This window comes from Saimiri boliviensis, chromosome X (assembly GCF_048565385.1).
Source record: "Saimiri boliviensis isolate mSaiBol1 chromosome X, mSaiBol1.pri, whole genome shotgun sequence".
Taxonomy (NCBI): domain Eukaryota; kingdom Metazoa; phylum Chordata; class Mammalia; order Primates; family Cebidae; genus Saimiri; species Saimiri boliviensis.
This window is the reverse complement of record NC_133470.1, coordinates 15,149,681-15,165,346: the sequence shown is the minus strand read 5'-3', so window position 1 is coordinate 15,165,346 and position 15,666 is coordinate 15,149,681. Positions and strand designations below refer to the sequence as shown.

Genomic DNA, 15,666 nt, shown 5'->3' with positions numbered 1-15,666 from the left:
AAAATGAGTCCTTTTAGAGATACATACTGTAATACATGCGGATGAAATGATACATTTTAGATTTGGTGACGTCACGAAATCCAGTGTTGTTTGAGCTCTTTAGCTTAGTGTCAAGAAAATCTCTGCCTAGTCCATTGAATTACACTGTATTGTAGGTTCCCTGTTATGTTTTGACTTCTCAAAAGCATCCATTTTATTTCTTGGATATGTTAATTTAAATACTATAAGGATCAGCTCATTTTGGTTTATTGAGGCACTGATTTTTTTTTTTTTTTTTTTTTTTTTTTGAGATGGAGTTTCACTCGTTGCCCAGGCTGGAGTGCAGTGGAGCGACCTTGGCTCACTGCAGCCTCCACCTCCTGGGTTCAAGTGATTCTCCTGTCTTAGCCACCCAAGTAGCTGGGATTACAGGCACCTGCCACCACGCCTGGCTAATTTTTTCTATTTTTAGTAGAGATGGGGTTTTGCCATGTTGGCTTGGCTAGTCTTGAACTCCTGACCTCAGGTGATCCACCTGCCTTGGCCTCCCAAAGTACTGGAATTACGGGCATGAGCAACTGCGCCTGGCCTGATGCATTGATTTAACAAATGCCTGAGAGTGCTGAGATGCCAGGTCCTGTTTTAGGCACTTGAGGATACCACAGTGAATGAGATGGGCAAAATAAAATAATTAAATCTCTGCCCTTTTGGATATTTCATTTGAGTAGAGTGAGACAATAAAATAAATGAGCAAATTATAAAATGCATAGTATATTAGAAAATGGTTAGGCCTACGTAGAAAATGAGGATATTATAAAACTAAAATTTGCTATTTAAAAATTTTTATATTTTTCTGAGTGTTCTTTCAAACTGTTGCTGTGGCCTCCCAGTATTGCTATTTTCTTTTTTATTAGATTCCATGGATGTCAAGAAGGAGAATCAAGAGAAAACTCCTCAGTCAAGTACGTCTTCTGTACAAAGAGGTAGTTTTTAAAGTAATTGAATACAACATAGTTTTCTTCCTCACTAGTGTTAAAATTAATTTTAAGTGCACATTTTCTTATTTTCTTGTTGTGTAATCTGTATATAGTAAACATCTATAAATATAAAATCTAAGTAATAAGAAAGGTCAAAAATTGTATTTTATTTTGAAAATTTTACTTTGGTTTTACTCAGAGATGATTTGATATGGATTAAGTAAAAAGGTAACTTAGTGTATTTCAGTGCAAATTTTCCTAAATTATAGGTATCTAGTTATTGCCATGTATTACCAATTCAGAATAATTTGATTATTAGCAAAAACTCTTCTAAAATTATAGTCAATGTGAAAGTTTTTTTTTCATGGTCAGAATACAGTTCAGTGGTTAGGAGCTTATAGACATTGTAAAGAGTCTGACAGACCCGTCCTAGAATCCTGTTCTCACTCCTTACCGGCCATGTGACCTTGGGTACATTACTCAACATCTCTTAGACTCTTTTTGTTCTTCTTTCTTTGAGACAGAGTTGCCCAGGCTGGGGTGCAGTGGCGTGATCTCAGCTCATTGCAACCTCCGCTTTCTGGGTTCAAGTGATTCTCGTGTTTCAGCCTCCCAAGTAGCTGAGACTACAGGTGTGTGCCACCACGCCTGGCTAGGTTTTGTATTTTTAGTAGAGGTGGGGTTTCACTGTGCTGGCCAGGCTGGTCTTGAACTCCTGACCTCAGGTGATCCACCTGCCTTGGCCTCCCAAAGTGCTGGGATTACAGGTGTGAGCCACCAAGCCCAGGTCTTTTTTCTTCTTTATAACACATGGATAATGATGGTACTTATCTCATGGTACTGCTGGAAATAAATAGAGGAAATGCATTTAAAACCCCTAATATAATGCCTACGCATATAGTAAGTGTTCAGTAAATGTTAACTTTATTTATTAATTCTTGTTTTAAGTTCCTTATTGTGAACAGCATATGGCATAATACTGCATCAGAGACACTCAGGAGATATAATAGAATCTGATGCATTGGCTTGCTCTTAAGGAAATGAGAAAATAAGTCATATATACAGAAAAGGCATTAAAAAATAACATAGCAAACTATTGTTTTACCAGACATTTCTAGAGATTTCTTGCCCCTTGTATTTCTGTTGTATCTGCCTTGCCAGCCCCAGTGTGGAGCAGTCCACCCTATGACTTTCTGTTGCTACATGAAGATTGCCTATAGAGGTAATCCCCATGGAATTATTGTCTCTCACTATAGCTGGGCCCTCAGAGCTCCTTTAACTCTCTTTCCCATGGCCTCATTTGTTCTTCAGCTCTTCCTTGTGACCTCCATATTCTCTGAGGAAATGGAAACTATTGAATTAGACTGTTTTTTATCCCCACAAACTCCTCTCCATCTGTTTTAAAAAATATAACAGCTTTACTGAGATATAATTCACATTATCATACAATTCACCTCTTCAGAGTGCACGATTCAGTGGTTTTCAGTACATTCAGAGTTGTGCAACCACCACCACAGTCAATTTTAAAACATTTTGATCCCCCTAAAAAGAAACGCTGTACCCATTAACAATACTCTTCATTTCCCCGTAGTGCCTCCTCTCTCCCCCAGCTCTAGGCATATACTGATCTACTGCCTCTATAGATTTTCCCATTCTAGACACTTAATTAAAAAAAGAGATTACTTAAATTGATAGTCATCTGCAGATATTTCTCAGGTCTCAGCCCTAACATCCTATTTTAGAAATCAGTCAGTGACTACCAGAAGGTAAGCTCCAACAGAGCCAGAGTTTTCATCTGTTTTATTAACTGATGCATCTGCAGTACCTAGAACAGTGCCTGGAACATACCGATGACCTGCTATGGGAATCCAATCATGAACAATACAGATATGATTCCTGCCCTCTTTTATTGACTGGCTGAGTGAGGCAAGGTCTCACTCTGTCACCCAGGGCGGAGTGCAGCAGCGTGATCATGGCTCATTGCAGCTTTGACCTTCTGGGCTCAAGTGATCCTCTCACTTCAGCCTCCTCAGTATATGGGACTAGAGGTGTGTGCCACCATGCCTGGCAATTTTTAACAATTTTTTTATAGAGACAGTGTCTCCGTATGTTTCCCAGGCTGATATTGAACTCCTTGGCTCAAGGAATCTTCCCGCTTCCACCTCTCAAAGTGCTGGTATTAAAGGTGTGAGCCACTGCACCCAGCCTCTTACTCTCTTTGAGCTTAGTGGGCAAGATAGAAATTAACAGATGCCTAATTACAGTTGTGATAAATGCCGTGAAGTAGTGGACGCTGATCATTCAGCTGAGAAACTTCTATCTCTAGGTATTTTGCTCATCTTCACATAGCTTGTGAACTCAAGGATAGCACTGGTGGAAGATGTAATTCTGATTTACTTTAGGGAAGACCAGGGGAGCTTGTACGGGTTATATTCAGTGCAAAAAGATGTTGGAGCTAATGTGTGAACTTGAATAGAATACAAGTAAAACAAGAAGAGAGATCATGGGCATGTGTGAGTAACAATCAAATCACAAGGTTATGTATGTATCATACCGGTTCCCAGGGCTCTCTTTTGAGATTGAATACTGTGCCCACCCCAGTCTGTCAATGGAGACATGATGCAGAGTCGGACTGGGACCTCAGGCTTAACTAAGACTTTCTGACTATTTTGGCTTCTGGTTGGGAATTCCAGTTGTGGTATTGATGTAGATGTGTCAAGTCTAAACTAAGTTAGTAAAGCCTGGAGGTTTGTGTGTTTCTGCTGTGTTATTGGTAGAGTCCTTAGCATGTGGGGCAGCCAAGATGAACAGTTTTATCAAGATGATAAAGAATTTTGCCTTACGGAAAAAGGAAAAAAAAAATAAATCCAAGGCTCCAAATGACAAATGCTGCATATGGTCATTAACTAGTAAATTATATTGTAGAGCACTAGTATAAAGGATTTGCTAGCTCAAACTGTAGCCCATTCAGACGCAAATAGTAATAGAATATTTTTAAAATTTGTATTATGTAGATGGATTAAGTATTTTCTAATATTGCTGAAAAAATTTACAAATGTCATTGGTTTATGGAAGAGTATTCTTTGGGTATTCATTTCCTGCTTGTTATTTCTGACTCACACTCTTTTCCTCCAGGGATGTCAGCTCTTTAATGACATCATCCATCTTAAGTAAATTTTTTTTTTTTTTTTTTTTTTTTTTTTTTTTTTTGAGACGGTGTCTCCCTCTGTTGCCCAGGTTGGAGTGCAGTGGCACGATCTTGGCTCACTGCAACCTCTGCCTCCATCTTCTGGGTTCAAGTGATTCTTCTGCCTCAGCCTCCTGAGTAGCTGGGAGGCACCTGCCATGACACCCAGCTATTTTTTTTTTTTTTTTTTTGAGACGGAGTCTTGCTCCGTTGCCAGGCACCAGGCTGGAGTGCAGTGGCACAATCTTGGCTCACTGCAATCTCCGCCTCCTGGGTTCAAGCAATTCTCCTGCCTCGGCCTCCCTAGTAGCTGGGACTACAGGTGCACGCCACCACATCCAGCTAATTTTTGTATTTTTTAGTAGAGATGGGTTTTCACCATGTTGCCCAGGATGGTCTTGATCTCTTGACCTCGTGATCTGCCCACCTTGGCCTCCCAAAGTGGTGAGATTACGGGCGTGAGCCACTGCGCCTGGCCAATTTTTTTTTTTTTTTTTTTTGAGACGGAGTTTCACTCTTGTTACCCAGGCTGGAGTGCAATGGCACGATCTCGGCTCACCACAACCTCCGCCTCCTGGGTTCAGGCAATTCTTCTGCCTCAGCCTCCTTAGTAACTGGGATTACAGGCACGTGCCACCATGCCCAGCTAATTTTTTGTATTTTTAGTAGAGACGGGGTTTCACCATGTTGACCAGGATGGTCTCGATCTCTCGACCTCGTGATCCACCCGCCTCAGCCTCCCAAAGTGCTGGGATTACAGGCTTGAGCCACCGCGCCCGGCCTTTTTTTTTTTTTTTTAAAGTAGAGATGGGGTTTTACATGTTGGCCAGGCTGGTCTCGAACTCCTGATCTCAAGTGATCCACCCACCTTGGCCTCCGAAGTGCTGGGATTACAAGAGTGAACCAGTGTGCCTGGCCCATTTTGTTATTTTTTAATGCTCTCCAAGATCATGCGGTGGTAGAGCTTCACTTAGAATCTTGGGTCTCCTGATTTTCAGGTTAGTGGTAGGGGGAATCACTGAAATAGTTTTGAAGCCATGAATTTTGGTTTTCACTTTTGACAAAGCTATTCAGTATCAACTTAAACACCACTATGACTTCTAGTTTTATAACATGCCATTTATTGAGTGACTTACATATATGCCAATTTATTTAGGTCTCAGCATATCTAGTGCCATGTACATTACTTTTCCCATATTATAAATGTACATGGTACTAGATATGCTCTCGGCATAGCTGTCATAGCTGAGAGCATATCTAGTACCATGTACATTACTTTTCCCATTCTTAACACTCTCTGATGCTTGATTTTCAATGCTGGTAGTGCTTGCTTCACATCATCTGGAAGTGGAATCGAACCCAGTATTTTCTTTTAAATGCAGCAGTCTCTTAGATCTATTAAATAAAAGCAAGGTGCAAAATGTTGTGTATGACATGCTTAATACCACATACAATATGTATACATACACATAGAAATGCATACACACATATGTAATGGTGGCACACTGGAGCTGGCTCACACCAGCTTGGGAGAGCCAATTCTGCACATCTTTTCCCAATTTCATGGTTGGTGGTTTTACCTTGGCACCTTCCAGTCAACCATCGTGGTCATATTTAAACTACAGAAATCCGCAAACACTATCAGTCAGGTTTTTTGTTGTATTTTCCCGAAAGCTGGTTGTTAAACAACTATCAGCACTCTGTGGGGTTTTTTTTTGTTTTTGTTTTTTTGCAAAGAGGGAGTCATCTGAGTGTAATATCCTTTATAGAAAATATAAGAAGCTGGTAAATGTAGATTGTTCCAGGAAAGAGAACTATCAAACCCAGTATTTTTATAGTGAGGAAATTTAACAAGAGCATAGAAAAACCTCATGAATGATGAGAATTAAACATCATGTGAATTACTAGTACTTTCACTACTATCATCAAACCTTTTTTCTCAGTGTGTTGACAGTCTGGCTGGCACAGTGAATTGATATGTTCAAGCCAGGCAATGTGCTATGCTTTTTGATCTTCTCCTCTAACATTATAATACGTCATGAAGACTAAGTGAGGAAGGACAGCAAGAGTCTGTAGAAAATATAGGTCATTAAAATAATCCATATTAGTGACTGTACTGATGACTGGCTTATTGCTTTGTTCTGCCACCATCTTCTTGTCACTCTGAATGGAGATCTAGTAGTCCATTGTGAAACTACTCTGGTTTCTGGACTTCTTCTTATCATAAAGCATTGCAGGGGTGAAATTCTGTTTGACCACACACTAAACACCTTTAGCTTCCCATGAATAATGAACAAGTACCTTCATATTAATGGAATTAAGTGGTGAAAACATATTTATTTAATAAATTTATATTAGAGACAGATACGTGTAGGCTTTGCTATTACTTTTTAACAGTTTCTTTAGTTATTTCTGACATCCACAATTTTAGAATCACTGTGTTGTAGTCCACATTACATTGAGAGTATCTAGGTTATAATTTATATCTGAACCATTATTATCAGGATATTGTCTTATTTTTTATTTTTATGCTGTTTACGAAATGTAGATCAGGACGTTTGCATCTACTCTTTTGGAAGTTTTTTTTTGTTTGTTTTTTTAAGAGGCATGGAACTAAAACCCATTTTAATCTTGAAAGTTGTATATACTAAAAGTTACATTGTGTATGCTTTACAAAACTATTTTGTACCTGTGTTTTTTCCAGATGATTTCCACTGGGAGGAGTATTTGAAAGAGACTGGGTCTATAAGTGCTCCTTCAGAGTGCTTCCGTCAGGTATACCAAAATTCTGTAGATGTTTGTTAAACTATTAAATTTTTGGAGGATGTCTGTGTGATTGTTAGATTCTGGTAGTGTGAGGAGACAGTGGGATTGTGGTAGTGACACTTAAGAGCCAGATGGTCTCTTTGCATTCATTAATTAAGAACTTCTCTGTGTCAGGTATACTAAGCTTTATGATTGCCCATCTGGTGGGAAAGGCAGACATGTAATTAAATAATTATGAGTAGTGTGATAACTCCATACTGGAAAGGCTCACAGGAGAGACGCTATTTGAGATGGTTGGAATAGGGGGAAGGATATTCCAGGCAGAGAGAACATCCAAAGTCAAGACACATGGGCATGAAAGAATCTGAGTATTAAGGGATGGCACGGGATGGTGGAAGCACAAAGAGGATAGAGGCAATAATGTGAGAATGAGGTTAAAGGTGTGGGGGTATTTAAACTGTGCAGAGAAGTTGGACCTTATTATAGGCAGTGGTGAGCTGCCGGTTGGCTTATTTCAAGGGGAATGGCCTAATCAGATTCCTACTTTAGAAAGGCACTCAGGAAGTATTTTAGAGTCTGTATTTGGGTTGCCTGGAAGTGGACAGATGAGTGAGAACAGCAGCGGGCAGTGTTTTTATGCTGCATGTCAAGCTAAGGAGAGAGTTTGAAGGTCTTTTCCTTTGACCTTTATAAGCTCAGACCTCACTCATCATCCACTGTGACTGTTATTTAAAATGTTCCTCAGGTATTCTGGTGACATAGCTGACCATGTGTCTTTTCTTATAGTTGGTACATTTTAACCAAATTTTATTTATGTATATATAGTCTCAGATTCCACCTGTGAATGATTTCAAAGTTGGTATGAAATTGGAAGCCCGTGACCCTCGCAATGCCACTTCAGTATGTATTGCTACGGTTATTGGAATTACTGGGGCCAGGTTACGGTTACGGCTGGATGGTAGTGACAATAGAAATGATTTTTGGAGACTTGTCGATTCCCCAGACATACAACCTGTTGGGACATGTGAAAAGGACGGAGACTTACTTCAACCTCCACTAGGTAAGAAGAAACAGTTTTAAAAATAGCGTATTCTTTCTAATGTGATATTCAATAGAAATGGCTTTAAGTGGCTTTTTAAAATTTATTTTCTTGAGCATTCTTGCAAATAGATGGTCAGATGGTTACTGTGGAGAATGTATGATGAGAGAGGAACTCAGTACCATCTGTTGTGGAGTTTTGCTTAAGTACATATTTGGCATGTGTGTGCTGAAGGTTCCCCACTCCAGGGCAAAACTCATGCTAGGTCTTCAAACTTGATATGTCAAAACCAGCTCTACTGGATTACACATGCAAATTCAGAACTCCTTCTGGGGAAGAACTTTGTAGCATTTGCTCTCTTAATATTGTCCACTGAGCCATTCATAAATGGGGATAAGAATAGGGGAAGGGTTTGATTCCACATTCAGGTTCCAGTTTCAAACTCAAGACTTTAAAACTACAGTGGGAAGAAATCAGAGTAGGGGGGCAGGAATTAGTACCTTTAGGTCTTTAAAAAAGAGAAAATGGAGGTTTTAGCAAAGATTTTAAGGTACAAAATATATACCTTAATTTTGATCAAATTTTTCATATTTTTATATGAAGTCTAGTTAAGCATTTTAAATACTTAACTAGATTTATGGTTTTTCTAAAATAAAATTACTTCTTAGACTTTTATTTAAAAATATGAAAAGTAAAAAGGGTGTAACTAATTTGGGGCAACATTTATCTTTTTAAAATTTAAGCATACCGTGATACTCTGTAGGAAAGAAATGATTTAGTTTATTTAGTTGCTGTCCTACACTTTGAGTGAATGGTGGATATTGATTTTTGTTTGGTTCTTCTTTACAGTGCTGAAAATGAAAATTCCTTGTTGCAAAGCACAATAAAAGAATGGATTTTATATGTTTTCCTGTTAGTGAAAAATTCCTTGAGAACCACAAATTTAAGATATTAACAATAGCCCCTCTTTTTAGTCATACCTCTTTATGCTGTCCTTATTCTATTTGTTTGTTATAACTATTTTGATTTAAAAAATATATATGTATATATATATTTTTTTTGAGATGGAGTTTCACTCTTGTCACCCAGGCTGGAGTGCAGTGGCACAATCTCGGCTCACTGCAATCTCCACCTTTTGGGTTCAAGCGATTCTTCTGCTTCAGCCTCCCAAGTATTTGGGATTACAGGTGCCTGCCACCATGCCTGGCTAATTTTTGTACTTTTAGTAGAGACCGAGTTTCACCATGTTGGCCTGGTGGTCTCAAACTCCTGACCTCAGGTGATCTGCCCACTTTGGCCTTCCAAAGAGCTGGGATTACAGGTGTGAGCCACCATGCCCGGCTAAAATATTTTTAAAAACTAGTTGGAGATATGTTATTCCAAGGAGTTGGTTTGGGGCATGTTTGTTTTTTGCTTTTTGCCTTCTTCCTCCATATTACTCACATCTTTTGTTGTTTATTTGTTGTTTATAATACTTCTCAAATTATACATAATTCTCCATGAAAGATAAGTGCAAATCTGGGCTTAGTGCTTCCCTATTTGGATTTTATTTCTCTTTTTGCAATATAGTAGGTTTTTGCAGTTTGTTTAAAGGAGATGCTGCTATTGTAATTGTCAGCATTGCAAATGCTTAATTAGATTTATGGTCTTTTTTTAAAAATATAAAATTACTTCTTAGGCTTTGTTTTATTTAAAAATATGAAATGCATGAAATGCCTGCTGATTAGTATCTACTTTGGCAATATATATTGCCAGTTTTCTTTTTTGAATAGTTTAATTCTTTTGAATAGTTTAATTTCTACTTTATTATGATACAACTTATTTAGTTTTCCTTTTAAAACGATTTATTTATTTAAACTTTAAAGGTTATGATTTAAAAGATTTTGAAAAGTTTTAACACAAACTGAAAGGTGTACAGGTCATAAGTATATAGCTTATAAATGTAAAGCCATCATCTGTAGAGCCATCATCCAAATCAGAAGATAGAACGTTATCAGCCCCTCAGAAGACCCACTCCTGCCGATAACCAGTCATAATCTCTCCTTTCCTAAAAGTACTACCATCTAGACTTCCTAACCTTATAGATTAGTTTTGTCTCTTTTTGAACTTTTTATATGTGCCTTAATATAATTTTGGTCTTTTAATCTATGTTTGACTTTAAGCAATTATAGTGTTAAGTAAAATGCTGCATTCAGGAAAATCTTGGCACATGATGGAATAGGATAATATGGGGTTTGAGAGAAAGGCTTAAGGACCAGAGAATGATTCTTACGCAATACTCTCCATAGAATGGAGAATAATAATGTTGATTTATTATGAGGGAGTATGTGACAAATCATCCTCCACCCTGTTAGTATTTTTTTCTAGCAGTAATTGTATTTCTAGTCAGATGAAGGGGATTTTGGTAAAGGGTTATTAGAGGATGACTTTCCATCTTACCTTTTTTGCATGTTTTGTCCTGTTGATGGAGAATAGGATAAAACCTGCACCCATTGCCAGTGATTTGTGTGCCTCCCTGTCCTTTTTTTTCCCTAGATGAAAACACTTTAGAATATTTATTTCTTACTTATTCATATATATAATTGCACTTTAGTTTCTGGGGTACATGTGCAGAACATGCAGGATTGTTGCATAGGTACATCCATGGCAATGTGGTTTGCTGTCTTCCTCCCCATCACCTATATCTGGCATTTCTCCCCATGTTATCCCTCCCCAGCTCCCCACTCCCCACTGTCCCTCCCCTGGATTCCCCCCACAGACCTCAGTGTGTGATGCTCCCCTCCCTATGGTCATGTGTTCTCATTGTTCAGCACCCACCTGTGAGTGAGAACATGTGGTATTTGATTTTCAGTTCTTGTGTCGGTTTGCTGAGAATGATGGTTTCCAGGTTCACCCATGTCTCTAAAAGGACACGAACTCATCATTTTTTATGGCTGCATAGTATTCCATGGTGTATATGTGCCACATTTTCCCTGTCCAGTCTATCATCGATGGGCATTTGGGTTGGTTCCAAGTCTTTGCTGTTGTAAACAGTGCTGCAGTGAACATTCGTGTGCATGTATCCTTATAATAGAACAATTTATAATCCTTTGGATATACAACCAGTAATGGGATTGTAGGGTCAAATGGAATTTCTATTTCTAGGTCCTTGAGGAATCGCCACACTGTCTTCCACAATGGTTAAACTAATTTATGCTCCCACCAACAGTGTAAAAGTGTTCCTATTTCTCCACATCCTCTCCAGCATCTGTTGTCTCCAGATTTTTTTAATAATCACCATTCTAACTGGCGTGAGATGGTATCTCAATGTAGTTTTGATTTGCATTTCTCTAATGACCAGAGATGATGAACATTTTTTCCTATGTTTGTTGGCCTCATATATGTCTTCTTCTGAAGTGTCTGTTCATATCCTTTGCCCACTTTTGAATGGGCCTGTTTTAATTTATCTTGTAAATCTCTTTTAGTTCTTTCTAGATTCTGGATATTAGCCCTTTGTCAGGTGGGTAGATTGCAAAAATTTTTTCCCATTCTGTTGGTTGGCAATTCACTCTAATAATCCTTTATTTTGCTGTGCAGAAGCTCTGGAGTTTAATTAGGTCCCATTTTTCTATTTTGACTTTTGTTGCCAATGCTTTTGTTGTTTTGGTCATGAAGTCCTTGCCTATATCTATGTCCTGAATGTTTTTGCCTAGGCTTTCTTCTAGGGTTTTTATGATATTAGGTCTTATATTTAAGTCTTTAATCTATCTGGAGTTAATTTTAGTGTAAGGTGTCAGGAAGGGGTCCAGTTTCTGCTTTCTGTACATTGCTAGCCAGTTTTCCCAACACCATTTATTAAACAGGGAATCCTTTCCTCATTGCTTGTTTTTTGTCAGGTTTATCAAAGATCAGATGGTTGTAGATGTGTAGTGTTGCCTCCAAGGCCTCTGTTCTGTTCCATTGGTCTATATCTCCGTTTTGGTACCAGTACCATGCTGTTTTGATTACTGTAGCCTTGTTGTATAGTTTGAAGTCAGGTAGTGTGATGCCTCCCACTTCGTTCTTTTCTTTGCTTAGAATTGACTTGACTATGTAGGCTCTCTTTTGGTTCCATATGAAGTTTAAGGCAGTTTTTTCTAGTTCTGTGAAGAAGGTCATTGGTAGCTTGATGGGGATAGCATTGAATCTATAAATTACTTTGGGCAGTATGGCCATTTTCACGATATTGATTCTTCCTGTTCATGAGCATGGAATGTTTTTCCATTTGTTCGTGTCCTCTCTTATTTCGTTGACCAGTGGTTTGTAGTTCCCCTTGAAGAGGTTCTTTTACGTTCTTTGTTAGTTGTATTCCTAGGTATTTTATTCTCTTTGTAGCAATTGTGAATGACAGTTTGTTCTTGATTTAGCTCTCTTTAAGTCTGTTATTGGTGTATAGAAATGCTTGTGATTTTTGCACATTGATTTTGTATCGTGAGACTTTGCTCAAATTGCTTATCAGTTTCAGGAGATTTTGGGCTGAGACGATGGGGTCTTCTAAATATATGATCATGTCATCTGCAAATAGAGACAGTTTGACTTCCTCCTTTCCTAATTGAATACCCTTTCTTTCTTTTTCTTGCCTGATTGCTCTGGCTAGAACTTCCAATACTCTATTGAATAGGAGTGGTGAGAGAGGACATCCTTGTCTAGTGCCAGATTTCAAAAGGGATGCTTCCAGTTTTGCCAATTCAATATGATACTGGCTGTGGGTTTGTCATAAATAGCTTTTATTATTTTGAGATACATTCCATCTATACTTAGTTTATTGTGAGTTTTTAGCATAAATGGCTGTTGAGTTTTGTGGAAGGCCTTCTTTGCATCTTTTAAGATAATCATGTGGTTTTTGTCTTTGATTCTGTTTATGTGGTGAATTATGTTTATAGACTTGCATATGTTGAACCAGCCTTGCATCCCCAGGATGAAGCCTACTTGATCGTGATGGATAAGCTTTTTGATGTGCTGTTGCAATTGGTTTGCCAGTATTTATTGAAGATTTTTGCATCTATATTCATCATGGATATTGGCCTGAAGTTTTCTTTTCTTGCTGAGTCTCTGCCAGGTTTTGGTATCAGGATGATGTTGGTCTCATAAAATGATTTGGGAAGGATTCCCTCTTTTTGTATTGTTTGGGATAGTTTCAGAAGGAGTGGTACCAGCTCCTCTTTGTATGTCTGATAGAATTCGGCTATGAACCCGTCTGGACCTGGGCGGTTTTTGGTTGGTAGGCTATTAATTGCTGCCTCAACTTCAGCTCTTGTTATTGGTCTATTCAAGGTTTCAACTTCTTCCTGGTTTAGGCTTGGGAGGATGCAAGTGTCCAGGAATGCATCCATTTCTTCCAGGTTTACTGGTTTATGTGCATAGAGTTGTTTGTAGTAATCTCTGATGGTGGTTTGTATTTCTGTAGAATCTGTGGTGATATCCCCTTTATCGTTTTTTATTGCATCAATTTGATTATTCTCTCTTTTCTTTTTTACTAATCTGGTTAGCAGTCTGTCTATTTTGTTGATCTTTTCAAAAAAACCAGCTCCTGGATTTATTGTTTTTTTGAAGGGTTTTTGGTATCTCTATCTCCTTCAGTTCTGCTCTGATCTTAGTTATTTCTTATCTTCTGCTAGGTTTTTAGTTTTTTTTGATCTTGCTCCTCTAGCTCTTTCAATTTTGACGACACTGCTTTAAATGTGTCCCAGAGATTGTGGTACGTTGTGTGTTCGTTCTCATTGATTTCGAAGAACATCTTTATTTCTGCCTTCATCTCATTGTTATCCAGTCGACATTCAAGAGCAAGTTGTTCAGTTTCCATGAATCATTGCAGTTCTGAGTTAGTTTCTGAATTCTGAGTTCTAACTTGATTGCACTGTAGTCTGAGAGACTGTTATGATTTCCATTCTTTTGCATTTGCTGAGGAGTGATTTACTTCCAATTTTGTGGTCAATTTTAGAGGAGGTGTGATGTGGTGCTGAGAAGAATGTATATTCTGTGGATTTGGGGTGGAGAGTTCTGTAAATATCTGTTAGGTTTGCTTGGTCCAGGTCTGAGTTCAAGTTTTGTGTATCCTTGTTAATTTTCTGTCTCGTTGATCTGTCTAATATTGACAGTGGAGTGTTAAAGTCTACCACTATTATTGTGTGGGAGTTGAAGTCTCTTTATAAGTCATTAAGAACTTGCTTTATGTATCTGGGTGCTCCTGTATTGGGTATGTATATATTTAGGATCGTTAGCTCTTCTTGTTGCATTAATCCTTTTACCATTGTGTAATGTCCTTCTTTGTCTCTTTTGATCTTTGTTGGTTTAAAATCTATTTTATCAGAGACTAGGATTGCAACTCCTGCTTTTTTTTTGCTCTGCATTTGCTTGGTAAATCTTCCATCCCTTTATTTTGAGCCTATGTGTATTCTTGCATCTGAGATGGGTTTCCTGGATACAACACACTGATGGGTTTTGACTTTTTATCCAACTTACCAGTCTGTGTCTTTTGATTGGGGCATTTGGCCCATTTACATTTAAGGTTAATATTGTTATGTGTGAATTTGATCCTGCCATTTAGATGCTAGCTGGTTGTTTTCCTGTTAGTTGATGGCAGTTTCTTCCTTGTGTCGATGCTCTTTACCATTTGGTACATTTTTGGAGTGGCTAGTACTGGTTGTTCCTTTCTGTTTAGTGCTTCTTTCTGGAGCTCTTGTAAAGCAGGCCTGGTGGTGATGAAATCTCTGAGTAATTGCTTGTTCGTAAAAGATTTTATTTCTCCTTCGCTTATGAAACTTAGTTTGGCTAGATATGAAATTCTGGGTTGAAAGGTCTTTTCTTTAAGGATGTTGAATATTGGTCCCCACTCTCTTCTGGCTTATAGGGTTTCTGCTGAGAGATCCACTGTGAGTCTGATGGGCTTCCCTTTGTGGGTTACCTGGCCTCTCTCTCTGGCTGCCTTTAGCATTTTCTCCTTCATTCAACCCTGGTGAATCTGATGATTATGTGCTTTGGGATTGCCCTTCTTTAGGAATATCTTTGTGGTGTTCTGTGTATTTCCTGGACTTGAATATTGGCCTGCCTTGCTAGGTTGGGGAAGTTTTCCTGGATAATATCCTGAAGAGGGTTTTCCAGCTTGTATTCATTCTCTCCATCATATTCAGGTACACCTGTCAAATGTAGATTAGGTCTTTTCACATAATCCCATATTTCTTGGAGGGTTGGTTTGTTTCTTTTTACTCTTTTTTTCTCTAATATTGCCTTCTTGTTTTATTTCATTGAGTTGATCTTCAGTCTCTGATATCCTTTCTTCTGCTTGGTCAGTTCAGCTATTGAAACTTGTCTATGGTTCGTGAAGTTCTCGTGTTGTTTTTTTCAGCTCCATCAATTCATTTATATTCCTCTCTAAGCTGTTTATTCTTTTTTTTTGTTTTGTTTTTTTTGAGACGGAGTTTCGCTCTTGTTACCCAGGCTGGAGTGCAATGGCGTGATATCTCGGCTCACCGCAACCTCCGCCTCCTGGGTTCAGGCAATTCTCCTGCCTCAGCCTCCTGAGTAGCTGGGATTACAGGCATGTGCCACCATGTCCAGCTAATTTTTTGTATTTTTTAGTAGAGACGGGGTTTCACCATGTTGACCAGGATGGTCTTGATCTCTTGACCTCCTGATCCACCCTAGTCAGCCTCCCAAAGTGCTGGGATTACAGGCTTGAGCCACCGCGCCCGGCCCTGCAG

At 38.6% G+C, this 15,666-nt stretch overlaps 1 protein-coding gene across 3 annotated transcripts in view; it reads left to right on the top strand.

Annotated features, from left to right (window-relative positions):
- Nucleotides 1-15,666, top strand: part of SCML2 (Scm polycomb group protein like 2) — a 112,319-nt gene that overhangs the window by 14,163 nt on the left and 82,490 nt on the right. For 2 of the 3 annotated variants that reach the window (XM_074392317.1, XM_003924132.4), the window contains exons 3-5: nucleotides 894-962; nucleotides 6,848-6,918; nucleotides 7,735-7,969. In XM_074392317.1, the coding sequence (XP_074248418.1) occupies nucleotides 894-962; nucleotides 6,848-6,918; nucleotides 7,735-7,969 (375 nt within the window). The remainder of the gene's footprint in view (nucleotides 1-893; nucleotides 963-6,847; nucleotides 6,919-7,734; nucleotides 7,970-15,666) is intronic. The other variant, XM_074392318.1, reaches the window with a different exon arrangement.